The sequence below is a fragment of the Puma concolor genome, chromosome A1, assembly GCF_028749965.1.
Source record: "Puma concolor isolate L17-30 chromosome A1, mPumCon1.1.hap2, whole genome shotgun sequence".
NCBI classification, from domain to species: Eukaryota; Metazoa; Chordata; class Mammalia; order Carnivora; family Felidae; genus Puma; species Puma concolor.
The window spans coordinates 83,143,579-83,164,838 of NC_141667.1; the positions used below are offsets into that span (position 1 = coordinate 83,143,579).

Here is a 21,260-nt window from a genome sequence, read left to right on the forward strand (position 1 = left end):
TGTTTCAGATTCTGTGCCTCCCTCTCTCTCTGACCCTCCCCCATTCATGCTCTGTCTCTCTCTGTCTCAAAAATAAATAAACGTTAAAAAAAATTAAAAATATATATATAAATCAAAAAAATTAAAAAAAAAAAAGAAAGTGAAAAAAATGAGTAAGATTATTATTTAAAAATCACATGATTGTGTGCCTGGAAAAACAACAACAAACTGCAAAATTTCTATAATCAAGAGGAGAATTCACTAATAGAAGATGAAATTAATATAGCTTTCACTATATACAACTAGCAACTCATCAGAAGATATAATGAGACCCCACTACAATAAACTAAAAAGAAAAAAGATAACAAAACCCCAAAATATATTGAAGATGATGTGAACATGAGGAAAATTTCAAACTATTCTTGAAGGATAGAAAAGCAAACCTGACAAATAGGAAGCACACTACGTTCTTGGATAAAACACTCACCATTATGATTCAGTAAATTCAAAAGTTAATTTATGATTTAATGTGATTTCAATAAAAATTAAAAATGAGTTATTATTTGCTGGGAATAGACAGACTGATTTTAAAATCATATGCAAAAACAAACAATTATCACCAGGGAAAGGGAGAAAAGAAAGCAATGAAAGGTACTTGCTGTACCAGATACTAAAAGTACTATAAGGTCTCAATTGTTAAAATAATAATTAAGGCACATTCTATATTAGAAAAACTCCAAATGGATCAAGAATTTAAATATAAACAGTAAAGCCATGAAAGTGCTAGAAGAAAATGTGAGTAATTATTTTGAGAGGGGGAGACAGACAGTGCAAGTGGGAGAAAGGCAGAGAGAGAGGGAGAGAATCCCAAGCATCTCCATGCTGTTAGTATGCAGCCCAACATGGGGCTCAATCTCATGACTGAGATCATGACTTGAGCCAAAATCAACTTAGCCACCCAGCACCCCTAGGGAATTTCTTTTTAAGTGTGACTTAAAAGAAGCTACAAAAAAAAAAAAAAAAAGCTGATAAATTTAGCTATAAATATAGAACATAAGCATGACAAAAGTCAAAAGAACATATAAAGAGCTCCTAAAAATTGAGAAGAAAAAGAAAAACAGACCAATAAGGAAATGGATAAAAGAGATGAACAGATAACTCGCTGAAAAAGAAATGAAAATAGCTCTTGAAGATGTGAACCTCATTCACAATGAGAAAGGCTAAGTGAAGGGGTGCCTGTGTGGCTCAGTTGGTTAAGTATCTGATTCTTGATTTCAGCTAAGGTCATAATCTCATGGTTGTTTATCAGTTTGAGCCCCATGTTGACCTCTGCACTGACAGCTCGGATCCTACTGAGGATCTGCTCTCTCCCTCCCTCTTCTGCTGTGTACACGCTCTCTCTCAAAAATAAATAAATAAATAAATAAATAAATAAAATTAAAAAAACAGAAAGGAAAGGCTAAGTGAAACACAGAGATTTTAGCTTTCTTTTTCCTATAAGAGTGGCAAACTTCAAAAGTCAACACCATTGGTGAGGCAATATGTAAAATGTCCTCATTTTTACATTTTACATATTGCCGATGGCTATGTAATATGATCAAAACCCTACAGACAGCAAGATACCTCAAAATAACAAACATGTATTTTGACCCAGCAATCACACTTCTGGTAATTGATCCTACAAACATACCTATGGACATACACACAATGACATAGGTGCAAGTTACACCTTGCAGCATTGTTTGAAAGAGAAAAATACTAAAAATGTCCAAATGTCCATCTGTGAGAGATTGGTTAAATGAGTGAGCTATTGAACACGGAGGAGAATATGCAGTTGTAAAAAAAAGAATGAGGAAGCTTTCCATGTATTAGTATGACTGATCTCCAGGATGTGTTTTTTTAGTTAAAAAAAAAAAAAAAAGGTACATATTAGTGTGTGTGTGTGTGTGTGTGTGTGTAATATGCTACCTTATTTGTAAAAAGGAGAAAATAGGAATATATTTGCATTTGTTTGTATCTGCATAAAGGCATACTGAAGAATCCACAACAGAATAATAAAAATGGTTTTCAGTGAGGAAATGAAAGAATGTGATAATGGTGACAGAGGTGGGCACGAAAATTCTCAGTGTATATTTTCTTATGTAGTTTTGATTTGTGAACCATACATATCATCTGTATTACCTTAAAAAAAACTAAGAATAAACTTCAGTCAGTGTCACTTTTTTGAAAAAGTTTTTTAAGTTTATTTATTTAGAGAGAGAGAGCGGGGGAAGGGGAGGGAGACAGGGAGACAGAGAATCCCAAGCAGGCTCCCCACTCTCAGCGCGAACCCCAATTCAGAGCTCGAACTCATGAACCATGAGATATGACCTGAGCTGAAATCAAGAGTTGGAGGCTTAACTGACTGAGCCACCCAGGCACCCCAAATCAAATTTTGAACCTAGACGCAAAGTCAAATGCTGAATGATTACACAATGACTGTATGGCAGAAATGCAGGAATGTTTCAGTATTGGGAAATGTATTGACATAGCACATTAGAAGTCCAAAGAAATAAACGAGTGAACAAATAAAAACCCAAATTAAAAAACCCCTAATATGATGATGTAGGCATTTGTTGATATCTACAAGGCATTTTTTAAGGTGAAATGTTCAGTCCTAAAAAAAACTGAGCACTAATAAAAACTACTGGAAGTAAGTAGGAATTGAAGGTTACTTTAACATGGTTAAAAATATATCACACCAACATCCAACAGAAAACAACAAAGACATCTCCAGTATAATAAGAAACTAGATAAATTGCCTTCTATGACCACTTTTATTTAACAATCATCTGGAGATCTGGTCATGGCTTTAAAGTACTTAAAAAAAAAAGCACTGAGGTGTTACATCAGAAAACCAGAGGTAACATGGTTATGATTTGTTTTTGATATGACTAGGTATTTTGGAAAACAAAGAGACTCAACCAAAAAACTATTAGGGCTTAATTAGATGGGTGCATAGGTGTGGGCAAGGTGAGCCCAATGGGATCGGAGTAATCTATGTGCCCCTTTGAACCTTCTGCTCTTGATTATTTGGTCCTATGAACAAATAATCATACACCAAACTTACATGTCCCCCTATTCTCAAAGGATTTCCACTTTGTTCTGCCTGAATGACTTCAGAGAAGTGCTTATTGTCACATAAGGTACGTGACAAAGTAAGGCACAGAATACTTTGCATTGGCTCCTTTAGTTAAGCCATTGGGAGGGTGAAAAAGGAAAGGCATTTCAGGCAGAAAAAAAGCACAAACAATATGGAGGCTGTGTAATGTCTTAGAGTGAGTACAGACCTACCTCCAGGTTGTTCAGTACCACTGGGTATGAGGGGTGAGCCAGGAAAAATGGGGTGAGCTGAAAAGATAAGCAGGGGGCCACTGTAGAGATGGCCTTTAAAACCAGGGCAATGGATTTGTACATTATTTTGTGAGAGACGTAACCTATTGTAGGGATGTAACATAATCAACTCACATTTAGGTTGGTTATTTAATAATAATAGTCCATGAAAAAAATGTTTTGCTTATAATCTTTGGTTCTACAGTCTTTGAGGAAATCCCAGAGAGTAAAAGAATAGCAACAGTGGAATCAAGTAGCACAGGCTTATAATGGGTGGCTACATTGGAACATAGGAGGTACTCATTAAAGTTTTGTTAATTCAACTGACAGTGCTCATGGTATATATGCATGCCTGTCATATTTAAACGCTTTGGAAGTAAAGAGTTCTTTTGAAAAATTTCCACCCGACTAGGCATTTTGATAAGCTATAATGATCTTCTGGCAATAACACATAATGTTAAGAGTTCCAAATATTTTCGGTTACCTTCATATCCAAGTTCTTAGAAACAGTTTCTAGGGCAGACATGAAATTTTGAATTGTTTTCTCAATTTTCCGGTGCTCATGCCTGATGAACTGAATGTCTCCAGAAAGCTTCACAATGCTGGAGTCACATCTAGTGGCAAGACGAAAATTGGTTGTGAGATCAATAGGCTCAAACATTTTTAATACTACAGTAGGATGTGTGCATTCATTCATGGCAAAAGTTCTAAAGTTCCTTGAATAACGAGTTAGTAGACGTAGGAACATAAACAGAAATCTTCACTTTTCTCTCTTTTTTCTGATGAGAGAGAATCCAGGTTGGATAATGATACATCAGTCAAAATCAAAGAACTGGGTTGGGGTAGATGAAGACATTGGGAGAAAATGGGGGGAATTTTTGATTTTCAGTCTGATATATTAATACGGTCATAGGAGTTCCAACAGGTTTTGATATTGGGGGAGTACTCCCTACTGCCTGTGGTTGGGTAAAATTGAAACTTTATCCTGTTCTATATTGCATTCTGAATCCACTTTCCTCTAGTCTCTTTGTTGGATCCAAGATTGTCAATTCTCCTCTGGCTACAAAGAGTCTTAGCTCACCATCATCTTCCAACCCATCTTCAAAAACCAATTTCCCTCCTCTTAGCCCCAGTCACAACTCCTGCTCCTGGAGTGGGCTCAGTCAAGTGTCATATTAGGACAAAAACAATTCACAGTAACATGTGAATGAAGTTTTGGCTCATAAAGTTGCACATGGTATTTTAAGAAGTAATTCTAGTGAAATGGTGTTGGAGTTGAAGATTAATCATCTTTCCAGCATGTCAGGGAAGCCCACCCCATATCACTACTCAAGGCTTCTCTTGGGAGATGGCAGGTTACGTACTGTGTTATCAGTTTCAATACACTCATATATGCATGAAATATATGCACTCATAAATGCATGGAAGATATGGAGAATGCTGAAGGACTGTGTTTTTTGTGTAAAGTTATCAGAGATCACTGTTAAGTTTGTAATTTTATAAAACAATTCTTTGTCCTCAAATAATATTTGTTAGGAACTACATTTTCATGCTATTATGCAAAGTGCTATAAATATAGTTGACTTTATGGCTGTCAATATTTTTTTAGGATCTAGAAATGAATTTTTTTTCTTAAGATTTTTGGTACCAAAGTTGAGCCCAAAATGAGTATGGTAGTAATTTTGCCTGAGAAATCCTTAGAAGAGAAACCAGGGGACTGTGGTAGGGGAGGGGATACTGCTGGGAGGAAAAATTAGGAATGAATCTGATCAAAAATGGGAGCTGGCTTGTAATGCAGCAAAGTCACAGGCAAAAGCCATTTCACACATTTGTACATAAAACCTGTTGTCAAAACAAGCTCTGTTGTCAGTTAGTTAGGCTACTATGTGAATCCACATCAAGATCCCCAAAGATTACATAGAAACAGTTGCTGCTATCACTGCTCCCAGCCACTTGTCACCCAACTCCCTCCTTGTTCGACCTTCAGAGACAGCTGGCCTGTACATTGTAGGCTAACGGTTAAGAATTTGTCTCTGGTGTCACATTGACCAGGCTTTGAATCTGGCTTCTGCCGTTTCCTAGCTTTGTGATCTGGGAAAAATTTCTTAACGGTCTATGAGCTTCAGTTCTCCTTAACTGAGAAAAGGGAGTAATGACCCCAAGGCCACTGAACATAGCTGCACGATTTGTCTACCACACAACACCAGACTTGCCAGCTACATGGGCAGCATGAACACAGGAGCCATAGATAGTATCTCCTGGAATGCTTTATGCTCAACCTTCAAAACCGTAAGTGGCTATCCTGAAAAAAATGTCACTTGATAGGGTTATTTTAAGATGAAAGGAGGTAATGAATCAAATGATTTAGCCAGCACCTAGCACTGAGGAAGCACCCCTACAAGATCAGTAGCTATTATTTATTAATTCCTATCTCCCCATGCAAAAACACAGACTGCCAGCCTAACACCACATGCTGGTTTGTTTTGTCCACCTGGTTGTCTAATGATTCTTTATTCCTGATGTTCAGTAACTTCAACCAGGATTTTTTGTTTGTTTTGAGAGAGAGAGAGAGAGAGAGAGAGCACACCCTTGAGCACGAGTGGAGGAAGGGCAGAGAGAGAGGGAGAGAGAATCCCAAGCAAGTTCCACGCTGACAGCACACCAGCTTGATCTCATGAACAGTGAGATCATTACCTGAGCCAAAATCAAGAGTTGGACAGGATGATTAGCCAACTGATCTGCCCAGGGGCCCCTCAACTGGTATATTTTGATTCAGTTGTTCTTATAGCAATTTTTCTTGAATTCTAGTTTTGATTTATGGATTCAAATCTCCGTTTCAAGGAAGTTCTCTTTTCTTATACCCATTCTTTTTTCCTAAAGAATTTGTTCTCTTTCTTCTTCAGGCGGTCCTACAGAGTCTATGTTGAATGAGTTTTACTTGTCTGCTATATACATCATTTTTCTACAACAATATTTATGTTAAAAAAAACATTTTCTTTTCATTTTTTGTGGTTTTCTCATGTTAGCATTTAAAAAATAATTATTTTTGGGGCACCTGGGTGGCTCAGTCTGTTAAGCTCCGACTTCGGCTCAGGTCATGATCTCGCGGTCCGTGAGTTCAAGCCCCGCGTCAGGCTCTGTGCTGACAGCTCGGAGCCTGGAGCCTGTTTTGGATTCTGTGTCTCCCTCTCTCTCTGACCCTCCCCCATTCATGCTCTGTCTCTCCCTGTCTCAAAAATAAATAAATATTTAAAAATAAATAAATAAATAAATAAATAAATAAATAATAATTATTTTTAGTTGTATTTATTCCATGGGGGGGGGGCGCCTTCCAAAACAGATTTGATCTCTGTGATATTTTAATTTTTTTTTTCCCACCTTATCCCTGAGCAATTCCAGTATATCCATCTCGTTCTGTTAGGTGATGATCTCTGTTTTGGGGAAGGCCTTTTATTTCGTATTTATTCAATATTTTTATTTTATCAAAGTAAAACATGCCTATAGTTTAGAAGTCAATAAAAACTAAAAGGCTAATAATAAACTGTGGGAATTAAGCTTAAGAATTCCCTGAGCTTGCGCTGAAGGGTTAACAAGGCATGAAGAAATAGAAAGCCACAGGATGAAAGTATCCAAGAATAGGTAGAGATTAGGTGTTCAGGGCAGCAGTGCCCCCCAATTTAGTACAATAGCAGAAAACTGCTTTCACGGGAAGGAAGGATCAAAATAGGTAAACAGGTAAAAGGGGCTAGAGACCACCCCCAGCAAAGTTGCCCAGAGTGGAGCTAATTAGCAAAAGAAAGGTGCCTTGTTGACCCTGAGGTAGCATGTTCTGTCTTTCTTGTCCCCCTAGGCAAGTTTAGGTAAACAGACAAGGCGCCTCATGTCTGCTGTAAACAACCATCTGCTCAGTACCTGGATTTTGTTTTGTATTGACCCAAACCCCTAACACCACATATCTTCAAAACCCCCTTTCCATCACGCCCGTGAGTTAATGTTCACAATTTCATTGTCTCTTTGTGCATGTCCATCATGCTGCTAAACCTTCTGATCCTAATAAAAACGGAGCAAGGACTCTTACTGGGAGCTCCTGTCTCCTCTCGGACTTGGAATATTAATCCTGTGACTTGCATATTAATCCTGTGTCTGCTCTCTTGCTGGACAAGAGAACTCCAGACCCAGAGTCTACGACAACAAACTACAGTGGTTCTTTGCTCTCCCTCTTCCTGCTTTTCCCAGTTCTCCCTAGAGACAAGAGCCTGTCTTTACCTAGTTTCAGAGTTTCCTAGTGCTGCCAACACCTAAGCCTTTTGAGAATTGTGTGGTGTAAAACCAGATCATTCTCAGTTTATCCCACAGGTTTAAAACTGGTTTTATTACATCTGCTAAGTTAGTTTCCACATGTCTGTTTTCTTCGTCCCAAGATTTCTATGCTGATATCCTCTGTTTTGGTGGGTCTGTTTTAAAGAGAAACTATTTTTTTTTTTTTTTTTTTTTTTTTTGCAGTAGATTTAGTGGGACTTTGGGAAGGAGCAAAATTACAGCTGATTGCTGTTCAATCAGCAATCTGCTTTAATCTTTTTCCTTTGTTCTTAACTTCTTTGAAACCAAGAGAACCTCTGATTTGAACCCCTCGTGTGTGTTTCTGGGTAATTCCTCTCATTGAGGTTTGCACATCAGCCTCATAGTTTTCTCTGTCTGACTATGGATATTGGTGGTGCCGATTTTTATGCACAGGCTAGATTCTACCTATCATGCTTACATCTTTGGCTGATTCTGACTACCTACAGAAGATCACCAAGTGTGTGTGGGGGGAGGAGTAGACCACATCCTCCGCTCAGGCTTGCAGTATCAAATCTATTCTTTTCTTAAGCCCTACAGGCTGTAGGAGGGCACATCTCCCCCTTTCCTCCTCAAAAACGGGATTGGTGTATTTTACAGCCAATCACTGAACCCTAGATTTTCTGTAGTGACGCTATAGGCCCGCTCTACTTCCTCTGCCTGTGGCATTTCAGCATTTCTCTCGGGTATGAATTTGCAGGCACAGAGCTTCCAAATGATAAATAACACAAATGCATCCTCAGCTACACGCCTCAGCTGCTCTGTGTTACTGACCTGATTCCCTGAAGGGACATTTCCTGTGTGTCCTGTGACCCGCCTGAGTCCCGAGTAATGGAGTAATATTACTCCATTCAAATTATTTAGGATTACGACTCTTGTTTTGGCGCAAGTCATTATATCTAAGGTCCGAGGAAGACAGACATGACAGTATTTGTAAGTGTACTCTGTTTGTGGTTGTGGTTAGCAGTTGTGGCAACTTCCAAGTTCTATTGAAGATGGAATTTTTAGGGGCACCTGGGTGGCTGAGTCCGTGGAGCATCCGACTTCCGCTCAGGTCATGATCTCGCAGTCTTGAGTTCAGCCCCGCTTGGGACTCTGTGTTGACAGAGCCTGGAGCCTGCTTCGGATTCTGTGTCTCCCTCTCCCTCTGCCCCTCCCCCGCTCATGCTCTATCTCTCTTTGTCAAAAATAAATAAACACTTTTTTAAAAAAGATGGAATTTTTTGGGGCGCCTGGGTGGCGCAGTCGGTTAAGCGTCCGACTTCAGCCAGGTCACGATCTCGCGGTCTGTGAGTTCGAGCCCCGCGTCAGGCTCTGGGCTGATGGCTCAGAGCCTGGAGCTTGTTTCCGATTCTGTGTCTCCCTCTCTCTCTGCCCCTTCCCCGTTCATGCTCTGTCTCTCTCTGTCCCAAAAATAAATAAACGTTGAAAAAAAAAATTAAAAAAAAAAAAGATGGAATTTTTGCTTACCTTCTATTTTTAACTGGCTTTAAGACGTCGCAAGTGAGAGGAGTGGCGTAAAAATATCTTTATTCAATTATCTTTAGCCAGAAGTTTCTACTCTTAACTTTTCAAAAGTTGACAATATCCATGACATCATTCTTCCAAAGAATATGATTTTTGCTTTTAATTTCATATCAACACAATTTATAATTTTTTTAATAAGAAAAATCTGCCTTTGGGTCCCAAATAGCCAAATGTAGCTGGAAGTCCTGCGTCCTCTGACTGCTGCTGCAGACTGTAAATCATGGCCATCTCTATGGATGTTCTTTACATACTTGCTTTTCCTCATTTGCACCTGAGATTATCATCTACTGAATAGAGGAGAGGGTATCAAAAGCAGACCAGACACCTTTGAGAACTTTGTCTCATTGGAGTTACTTGCTTTTATACTGCCCCTGTTTTGGAGTAGGAAATATGTTGTAAAATTCAAAGCACGTTGCCATTATTAAATATTGAGTTTGATTTATGCAGCAGTAAAATGTTTCCTAGGAATTATGTTAAAATAATCAACTTAATCTCAGTTATGCCAAAATACTCATTAGAATTAAGGTCAATATGTGGAAAGACAGTAATTAATCTGTCTCAGCTTGTCTATTAGTCCCTTGCCTGGCAAAAATACACAGAACGGGAGAGGAAGGGTGAATTTAAGTCTCATGGCTTTTAGCCAGATTCTGTCTCGGATTAACAAATACAATAAAGAAATTTTCGTAATAAGGAAATATTTCAAGGAAAAATAAGACCTCATCCTAAAATCACTACCTAAGATTCAAGGGGAAGGTAAGCAATTGAAGAATAAAATGGAGGGATAGGAGGCTCTTGGTTTCCCCTTCTCTGGATGTACCAAATAAACAGCTACACACAGATCAGTTTCCTCTGAGAAAAACCCAGAAACTAATTTAAAGACTCTTGCTTATCAGGCATCTAAGAATATACCCACATTGAAATGGGCAGGAAAACTGAGACACATTCATGCTGTAAACCCCATTCTTGGCACAGTGCCTTCCTTACAGTTGGGAGGGGACCCCCAAATCTTAGCTTCTTCCTGAGGAGTGAAAGGTTTGGACCATACATCGAGCACTTCAACTTTTACAGCTGCCACCTGAGAGACTGGCTTCCAAATCCCCTAGCTCTGAGAGCTGATGGGACTCATTTGCAAGTCCCCTAGGACCACAGAAAAAAGAAGTAGCTGTAAATGACCACAGATTAAAAAATGGACAAATGTGGGGGTGCCTGGGTGGCTTAGTCGGTTAAGCAGCCCCTGACTTTGGCTCAGGTGATGATCTCACAGTTCGTGACTTGGAGCCCCACATCGGCTGTCTGCTGTTGGTGCAGAGCCTGCTTCGGATAATCTGTCCCCGTCTCTCTCTGCCCTTCTCCCATCTCAATCTCTCTCTCTTTCTCTTTCTCTTTCTCTCTCTCTCTCTCTCTCAAAAATAAATAAATATTTTTAAAAAACAGGCAAAGCATCTGAATAGATATTTATCCACAGATGACATACAAGTGACCAGCAAGTACATGAAGAGGTGCTCAGTGTCACTGATCATCAGGAAACTGCAAATCAAAAGCACAATGAGATATTACCCTTCACCTGTTAGAGTGGCTATTATCAAAATAATAAAAACATAACAAATGTCAACTAGTAGGTAGAGAAAAGAAAACCCTTGTATATTATTGGTAAGAATGTAAATTGGTGCAGCAATTATAGAAAACAGTATGAAGGTTCTTCAAAAAACTAAAAATAGAACTATTACATCATTCAGCAACCCCTGTTCTGGATGTATATCCAAAGGAAATGAAATCAGTACTTGGAAGGAATATCTGCACTCCCACACTCCCATGTTCACTGTAGCAATATTCACAATAGCCAAGATATGGAAACAACCTAAGCGTCTGTTGACAGATGAATGGAAAAATAAATTGTGACACACACACACACACACACACACACACACACACACACACACACACACACACACATTCTGAGTATTATCCAGACTCAAAAAAAGAGATATTGCCTTTTGTGAATACACAGATAAAATTGGAGGACATTATGCTAAGTTAATTAAGGTAGACACAGAAAAAAAAACCTGCATGATCTCATATGGAACCTAAAAAAGTCAAATACGCAGAAGCAGAGAGTAGAATGGTGGTTACCCAGGGTGCAGAGGTGGGGAAGATGGGGAAATGTTGGTCAAAGAGTACAAAGTCGCAGTTAAATGGGAAGAATATGCCTAGAGACCTAATATACAGTGTGATGACCATAGTTAATAATGTACTGAAGAATGGAAATATGCTAAGAAAGTAGATTTCAGTTGCTCTTATCACACACATAAAATGGTAACCATGTGAGAAGATATGTTGATTAGCTTGACTGTAGTAATCATTTTACTATGCTTGTATATATCAAATCATATTGTAGACTTTAAACAGAAACAATTTTTATTTTTAAAAAAGGAAACAAAAAAGAAAAAAAGAAATTGAAGCTGATCCATCTTGTTCTAGATATTATTCCTTTCATATCTTGGTTTCATTGAAATCTGTTATTGTGTCTTATATGTAAGGCAGGATTTAGAAAAATAGAATACTGGGTTTGTAATGGTTTGCAGAAAAAATAAATAGTTCACGTGTCATCAGCACACCACCAAGTGGAACCAAATTCCAAGTTTTATTCAAGACAGATGTTTGGTATTTGTCTTTGAGAAATTATGGCACATCTAAATAGGATGGTGGGTCTGTTCGTGTTTGTTTTATTACCTTGCTTCAAACTTACCCAAATACTATAAACTTTCTTTTGTGTGTATAAGATATTATATAAGGAAATATATAATTTTGTATATTTTAGATGAATAAACATGTATTTATACATAGCATAGTTACATATCCAACTCTGTGTGTGTGTGTGTGTACACATATATACTATTCCTGAAGATTCTGTTTTCCTAATGTTTGCTACCTGGTCTGGACTTTCATGGCTAGTGTGTTAGTTTAGGCCCTTGACATTTCCCACCTTGACTACTGCAGTAGGTTTCCTTTTATTTTCATTTTTCCTTTCTGTACCCCACCAACTTAGCTAATACTAGAATGTTCCTAAATATGTCATCCCTCTTACTTATAATCAATCTTCCCATGCTTACTTATAACTTTCTATATAAAGTTCAAACTTCTTACCTAGACCCACAAGATCTCTCAGCATCCAGTTTGGACCACTTGTAAGCTTCATCTCCCAATCTCCCATCTCTCCCTAAAAGCAAACCCCCAAATACCAAAACTAAAACACTCTTCTTACAGGTAGCCCTTTGAACATGTCTCAGTAATTCATCCCTCAGTTCGTTTGCACTTATTATCCCTCCTATGTAAAGTGCATTTCCTGTTGTCCTTCCTTGTCTAGATATCTGCTATGGATCCTTCAAAACTAATTTCAGTGTCACCTCCTCCAGGAAGACTTCCCTATGCCTCAGTCTGATTTGGATATTCCCATAGCACCTCAAGCTTTCATTACATTGTTTATCTAATCACTTACATTTGGAGCTTGTTTTCCCAGGTAGACCACAAATCTGGGGTCATGAGGAATTGGAAGTGGACCATGTTGCTGAATCCCCAAATCCCAGTACACTGCCTGGCATGTGCTTATATGACATGAAGCTTAATACCTTTTTGTTGTTGTTGAATTGAATGGATAGATGCTCTAAAAGGAGTTCGTCTTAGGTGTTAATCACCTAATTGTTATTTGGTCATTAACATTGCAAAGCAGATTAACAAGATGGAGATTGAGTATTCCAGGAGAGAGTGAAGATGTGCTGGCAGAAGATGCTGAGTTGCAAAGGTGGCTACAGTCAGCCATTCACAGGTGATCTTTGATATGTCTACTAGAGTGGTCCTGCCATTGTCAATACCCACAGGTTTTTGTTAAACTGTATAGCATTAATTCTTTTGATTTAGAAATATCATATGAACCATATTTTTCAAAATTTTATCGATTTGTAAGTAAATTCCTTTTGTTAGACTTTTATATGTAATTCTTATATATTTTAAATATTTTAATTAATTATTAAATTAAATTATTAAATTAAATTAAATTAAAGTATTTTAAATATTTGTAGGTGTTCTTGAGGGTGTGTCTTTGTATAGATATTGGCATTTAGACAGTTGAGAGCTGCAAATATAATATGATTCTCGTCACTAGCAGACGGAACCAAACTGGACATTCTGTAAAAGGGGCTTTTAGAGAACCCTTGATTCTCAAGGTAGCATGAAGCTTTCAAGGTGTATCATAGACTTTCTCAACCTCCACCTCATCAGTTTAGCGTAAAGACAATATCTACTTTTTTACTATATGGAACTTAGTTGGGAATGAGAATTCAATGGGCAAGAACTGACTGCCATTCATTGATATGCTTCTTCTCACCTGGCTACTCTTCCTCGAAGATCTCCAACTCCTTGAAGGTGTCTGGTGTTTAGCTCCTGTACTGCAAAATTAGTTCCTGTGGCCGCCTGGTCTCGCGCTCTTATTTGGTGTTCTAAAATCTGTAATTTTAAGTGAAAATTCCCATTAATTTCCTACCCCACATGATAATAAAGTATAATTTAAAGCAGAGGTTGCAAAATCAAAAGCCTTTCCTAATTAGGCTGACAGTGTAAATGAGTGAGAGAGTCCTATGTCAGAGAGAGGCAGTCCCTACTTTATCTGAGGAAGGTAGTGATGGCCTGATTCCAACTGATTATTGCCAGGTAGGAATGATGGCTCAACAGTGTTTCAACACAAGCCAGAAATTTAGATTTTATGTTAAATCTTTCAATTTTTAAATATTGACATCTTAGTCAAAATCTTACATAAACACACTACGGGCCAAGTAAAATATACTTATTGCGCTGTTATGGCACGAGTTGCCATTTGGCCATCATTGATACAAAAGCTTTTCACGAAAACCTATTTCAGAATTGGTGGCAGAGTTTAGAAAGGGATCTTTACTATGGCATCAGGCAAGGCCCTTTGCAGATTGAATCAGAACCACAGTGAAGCTAATACAACTAACATGAGCAAATGTGAATCAAACTGTTCCACCTGAAAGGAGTGAAGAAGGTTTATTCTAGATTTTTAGAGAACATGAGAGATTTATGGCTTGAAGTATATTCAGATTTTGTCCTTGGGTATTCTTAGTCATGTCTTAGGTAGGTCTTGGTATTCTGAAATAGAGCTGACTATCTTATACTACCAGGTCGGTGGTCTCAAGAACAGTGGCTTAAAATTTTTTCACACTTAACATGTAAGCATTAATTTAAAACTAAAAAAAAAAAAAAAATCTGCTTGTCCATAGCAAAAATTTCTATCTTAGTTGACACTCAAGCAAAATCCAAAGTGAAGACATATATTTAAAAAAAAACATATTTATTTGCAAAATAAGTGAGAGTATATGACAAGTTCAGGATTTGGGGAAGCATTAAAGTTTAGTTACTATATTTGATCAAGGCCTGAACTATGTCTAAATTTATGTTTATCAATTTTTTGAGGAAAGAAGGATTTTTGTAGCAAATGAATCATAGAAATTTTAAATACCATATACAGGATCTTTCTCATTTGTAAACTGGCAGATTGAAACAACCCAAGAGCAAAAACAAACAAAAAAACCTTTAATTGAAAACTTAGAAGTGTCAAGAATGCTAGCTGGAGTTTTTTTGTTTTCATTTGTTTTTGCCTGACTCTAAGTGTCTCAGTCCATTCACGTTGCTCTAACAAAATACCACAGACTGGGTAGCTAATAAACAACAGACATATGTTTCTCACAGTTCTGGAGGCTCGAAGTCCAAGGTCAGGGTGCCCGCTTGGTCCAGTTCTGGTGAGAGCCCTCTGCTGGGCTGCAGACTGTCTATTTCCTACTGCGTCCTCAGGTTGTGGTAGGAGTCAGGGGTATCTTGTGGGAGGGCACTGGTCCTAATCACGAGACCCCACCTCCTAACACCATCACATGGGACATTAGATTTCAACATATGAATTTTGGAGGAGCGGGGAGAGACCCAATATTCAGACCATAGAAAAAGATGTTACTTTGCTTTGTTTTGGTAAAGTATAGTGATGAAAAGGAATTTGCCCTACTAAACACTAAAACATATGAGATGATAATAAATAAATAAGTGTAGCAAAATAGATATGCATATGTAAATAAATCAATGTAATGTAATGAAGACCTCGGTAAACATAAGAAAGAAATGTGCTGGGGCACCTGTGTGGCTCAGTTGGTTGAGTGTCCGACTTTGGCTCACGTCATGATCTCGCTGTTTATGAGTTTGAGCCCTGCATAGGTCTTTGCGCTGACAGCTCATAGCCTGGAGCCTACTTTGGATTCTGCGTCTCTCTCTCTCTCTGCCCCTCCCTCACTCACATTCTGTCTTTCTCTTTCAAAAATAAATAAACATGAAAATATTTTTTAAAAAAGGAATGTACTATACTTGAGGCTCACAAATTAGTGGGGGAGGAATTTAACGAATGGTGTTGGGATCTCTGGTTGTTTATTCAGAAAACAATCAGTTTAGATCCTTACCTCATGACACACATCAGTATAGATTTTAGAAAAGTAGTTTAAAAATATAAACAGTTAAGCCATAAAAATAACAGATAATAAAGGTGATTATTTCAATTCTAAATGAAGACATTTCTTTTCTTAAAAATAATGAGAGGAATCACAGAGCAAAATATTGGAATGTTTAACGAGAGCAAAATAATGGAAAGTTTAACAACCTTATATAAAACTTGACAGAAACCTTGTAAATATAACTGAGATATGAACAATGAACTGAAAAACATTTATAACAAATGTTACTGCCACAGACTTCAGCCTAGTGCTGCAATCAGCATGCATTTGTTGGTGAAAGCCAGTTGTGCGTATCTTTTCCTATCTTTGTGTTTGGTGTTTTGATGTTTGAAATCAATCACAGTGAGACTATTAACACCATGGAAATAGGCAAACACTCCAACCAAGTTTTTATTCTCCAGAAAATATTTGCTTGCTGGTTGCTAAACATTTGCCAAGCTACCAGCAGCTATTATCCTCAATTAATAAAAAAGCTCATCAAATCAATAAGAATTAAAAAGCACTAAAACTCCAAAAGATAAATTGGCAAACGACATTAATAGATGATGGACAGAGAAAATGAAAAGCGTTATAGTCACTTTTAAAAAGTGAAAACGAGGGCGCCTGGGTGGCTCAGTCGGTTAAGCGGCCGACTTCAGCTCAGGTCATGATCTCACGGTCCGTGAGTTTGAGCCCCGCGTCGGGATCTGTGCTGACAGCTCAGAGCCTGGAGCCTGTTTCAGATTGTGTCTCCCTCTCTCTGACCCTCCCCCGTTCATGCTTTGTCTCTCTCTGTTTCAAAAATAAATAAACGTTAAAAAAAAAATTAAAAAGTGAAAACGAGAGAAAGATCTCATCTCTATCCCATTAAATTAGTGAAGTTAAAACAATACATCTCAATGCTGGTGTAGGCCCATGAAAAAGCACTCTTGTGTAATGCTAATGGAAGTGTAAGTATAAACTTTCTGGAAACCAATTTGGCAACATGTATCAAGAGCCTTTACAGTGTCCACACCCTGGAGTTCTACTTCTAAGAATTTATACTATGGAAATAATCCAAATACAGACCTATACTTATGAGCAAGGGTATTTTAATATTAACAGAATGACTTAGCAAATCATGGTGTGTGCACTGTACAAAGAACCTTTAATGACGTGAGTGTATGATATAATTTTATATTAAAGATTATGCTTACAAATGTAGTCCCAGCCTCCTAATGGAATATGTGGAAGGACTTGAAGGTAATGAATCTGGGTGTTTGTAGAAATTGCCATTTGGTAGGGGAATTGAGAATTTTTTCCCCCAGGTTTAAACATTTTTTTCTTAAGCTTTCAAAATAATTACAATGAACAAGTATTGCTCTTACAAGTTGGTGGGAAAAAGAAACAAAATAAATAAACAAAATAAATGTGATACATAAAATTCTCTTTCCTTGAGTTTAAAATAAATTAATTTTAAAATTTGTAATTAGCTGCCAGCTTGAAAAACAAATAGTTTGAATATAAAAAGGAACAAGCAACTGCTGCAATTATGGTTGATTAAAAACATTTTTTTTTTTAATTCCTTTCATAGGTCCAAGTCAAGCTTCAGCCCACACTTGAATCTGTCTTGCTGGTCAGTTTGCAATGGACTGACCTCGTTAATGAGTTTAGGCTTTTAAAAAATACTTGAATAGCACCTATTTCACTATAAAGAGCACGTTATAGTATTAGTTATTTACTAAAGGTAGCCTAATAGTTTCTTCTTTATGATGTTTAACTATGTTGTCTACAGACTTTAAAATATTTTCTAATTCATTTTCCTCATAGACCAGTCCTCCTCATCCCCTTAACAGGATGGCATATATTTTGAGATTTTAGAGTTTTGGGAAAATATTTTGTCTTTTTTTCAGAGCTAATCTAAGACAACCAATTATTATAGGAAAAGAAGCCCTTAACAAGATTTCTAATGGGGTGCCTGGGTGGCTCAGTCAGTTAAGCATCCAACTTCAGCTCGGGTCATGATCTTGCCCTCAGTGAGTTTGAGCCCCACATCAGGCTTTGTGCTGGCAGCTCGCTCTCTCTCTCTGTCTCAAAAATGAATAAATGTTAAAAAAAATAAAGAAAACAGATTTCTAGACTTCTGGAAATAATTTCCCTCTTAAAATTAAGATTATTTTACTGAGGTATAATTAATAGTATTAAAAGGTACCAAAGTATATATCTGAATGGATTTTGACAAATATAATCAACATGTAACAACCATTTCTCATTTCTGAGAATGCTACTCTCTTTTCAATTACCAGCAAGTTTTGACTTTTTTTTTTTTTAATTTTTTTTTTCAACGTTTATTTATTTTTGGGGTAGAGAGAGACAGAGCATGAACGGGGGAGGGGCAGAGAGAGAGGGAGACACAGAATCGGAAACAGGCTCCAGGCTCTGAGCCATCAGCCCAGAGCCTGACGCGGGGCTCGAACTCACGGACCGCGAGATCGTGACCTGGTTGAAGTCGGATGCTTAACCGACTGCGCCACCCAGGCGCCCCAACTTTTGACTTTTAAATGGTACCTTGTTTAGTGCGAGTGCTATACTTGGTTTGGTCATCATGTCAAAGGCGCTGAGCCGCTAACCTCATCATTTTCTCACCACTGTTATGCTGGAAACACCTTCGACCACTTTGAGAAATGGTACTGACTTTTAGGCACTGGGGTCAATTCAGTATGTGCTAAATACCAATGAAGTACCTTTTAAAAGTTCACTAAGATTTTTTTTTTAACTTCTATACTCCCTCTAATGCATCCTAGGGTTTGCCAGACCCTACAGATGGAAAATAAATTAATAAATATCCTTAGCTTTATAAACAAAGTCCTAAGGAAGTCTTTGCTGAGTTAATTGCATGAGTTTTGTTTGTCTGTTTGTCAGATCCACTATATTATATTCTCTGACAGCAAAAGAGGACATTTGTTGTGGGAATTTTAATGATAATTCTGCAAATTTTTAGTCAGTTTCCCAAAGTATATTCTCTGGGACTCTTGCTTGAAAGTTTCTACCCCAGATTCATCATGCCTATTGGCACCTTAAAAATGCTGAAAGACTTGTAGTGAAAATCTGTTTATTTTGGTTTAACCAAGATAGATATTTTCTTTTGTGATCAGAAATTCTATTTTCCCTTTAACATCTTAAACATCATTCATTCGGGAAATATGTAGAGTGCTGACTACCTACCATGTGCTGTTGTCATCTGTTGTGTTATTTAATAATGAAGAAAACAGAATCTTCACCATTATATATTAGAATATATATATATACACACACACATACATATATAGGTATACACACACACATGTATATATATATTCATATATTAGAAGGGGAAAACAAGCAATTAACAAATATAGACTATGAGTTTGCTTATCACATGGATACATGCTATGAATATCTATAATGTAAGATTTAACGAAGATTGTGACTGCTGGGTAGGGAAGGGTGCTTTTTTACAGAATGCTGAGGAACTCCTCTCTGATAGGGTGATAACTGAGCACAGACTTCAAGGCAATGGAGAACATTTCACAGGAATGTCTAGGGGAAGATGATTCAGCCAGAGTGAATATTAAGTGCCAAGGCCCTGAAGCCAGAACATGCTTGGTGTGTTCTAGGAAGAGCTGGGAGTCAGTGTGGTCACAATGAAAGAAGTGAGGGGATGGGAGATGGGGAGAGAGATGGCTTGGGTCAGACTGTGATGGGCCTGTGAACCGTCATTGCCAGTGTATCATGAAAAGCTCTATTTGAAACAATTACACAAAAAGAATCTCAGAAATTGAGATTAAAATAATCACCTTAGCACAATGTCTGACATACTGTTAAACAATTCTCTCTGCTGTCACAAAATAGATATTAAATGCTTTTTGAATAGAATTTCCTTCTACTTTTTAGCATACATGAGCAGTTGAAAAGTTGAACTGTTTTCCTCTGGGGCTACATGTTGTAGTCATTTAAACTTAAGCTCTAGTGAGTCATTTCTGTAGTTGAAAATGATATTGGTGGTTGATCATCATTGTCAAGCAATGATGCCAACGTATGGGAAATGAAGAATTACCTCAATATTTTGGCTCAGTTTTTTGACAATGCTCGTGATGGTCTGGATGTGGCTTTCCAGTAGCTTCCTGGCAAGCAACTCCTCTTTTTGAAAGCCATGGGCCCCTTGAAGACAAGCAGAGATTTCCTCCTTGATGCGGAAGGCTTGTTCAAGGAGGAAAGCGATGGTACGCTCCTGGGTGTTCAATCTGTCTTCTAGCTGCCTTCTCTGGGTGTTTGGAATCACAGGAAGAAAAGAATGACCCCTAGTCAGGAACAGAAAACAACACCAGGGACATTACAAGAATGAGTTGGAGGAGCCAGAACCAGAACTTGTCTCTTCACTTAACTTCTGTACCATCTCCCCTGTGAGAGGTTTGGGAGGACCTTAAAGGAATCGGCCTGGTTGGATTCCTGGTTTGTCTCTCATCTCACAAGATCTGACTTCTGCCTTGGTCTTACATTATGCATTTTTCATGTTTCTAAGCAGGAATCATTTTATATTTTACCCACTATTCTAACAAGCCAACTTGGATCCACATACATTTAATACTTGAGAATTCTACATTGAGGAGAGTGCTGCCTACTAACTTGGAAGAAATGATAGTTCAAAGGCAGAGATTCATGAAAGAGTCAGAAGTTCAGTGAAAAAGTAAACACAATAAATGAGAAAAAAAGAAATAGGCTAGAGCTCTTAAGAATTAGGGTAAAGTAGCATGTAAAATCCTGATAGCCCCTATTGGCATTAGTATATTACTCTTTCCCTTCACTGATAAGCCTCTTGAAGGACAAGCTACTTTGTTGTGTCTTTTTCTTCATTGAATTCACTTTGCTTGGTTCTGTGACCCAGACTCTGAAGAAAGAAATGAGTTACACAGTTCCTCAGGAGTAAAATTTCCTGGGTGTCCTATGGTCTTGACCAAAATGCTCAGCTAGCATGACTGCTGGTTTTCTATCCTCTCTCCCTCCTAAAACCTTGGAGTGACTAGAAAGAAAAATTAGAAAACTGCCCTCCTTGGGCAGCAGGGGCTATTTTAAACTGGTGAGGGTGTGGGGTGGTGCAGGGGGTGCCCTGATGTGCCCCCCAGCTCCCTTTTCAGGAAGGTGGGACTTATTTTCCTAAGTGTTGGGTGCGCTGCTGGCTGACAGCCCTCAGCTGAGCTTCTCTGGGAACCGCCTTGGTGAAGACAGTCACTTTGCTCAAGGCCATGTCCATTTCCTGGGGCAGCTTGAAATCAATGATGGGTCAATGTATGGCTATAAAGGCCTGGCACACTTGCTCTATCTCAGAACAAGTTGGAAGGAACATCTCAGCTTCAGGGCTCCCTGTGGAATTGTATCACAATCCTTTTTTTCCTTCCATTCCTGGCAGTGACCCCAGAGCACTCCTTAATGAGCCTTCTGTTCACCAATCTCTGTCTCAGAGCCTGTTTCCTGGGCAACCCAACC

The 21,260-nt window shown here is 38.1% G+C and overlaps 1 protein-coding gene across 3 annotated transcripts in view; it reads right to left on the minus strand.

Annotated features, from left to right (window-relative positions):
- The window catches only part of FAM81B (family with sequence similarity 81 member B), a 56,236-nt gene that overhangs the window by 18,323 nt on the left and 16,653 nt on the right, over positions 1-21,260 (minus strand). For all 3 annotated transcript variants that reach the window (XM_086696368.1, XM_025923839.2, XM_086696427.1), the window contains 3 exons: positions 19,834-20,077; positions 13,598-13,716; positions 3,836-3,965 (listed from right to left, as the gene is read on the minus strand). In XM_086696368.1, coding sequence (XP_086552494.1) covers positions 3,836-3,965; positions 13,598-13,716; positions 19,834-20,077 — 493 coding nt within the window. The remainder of the gene's footprint in view (positions 1-3,835; positions 3,966-13,597; positions 13,717-19,833; positions 20,078-21,260) is intronic.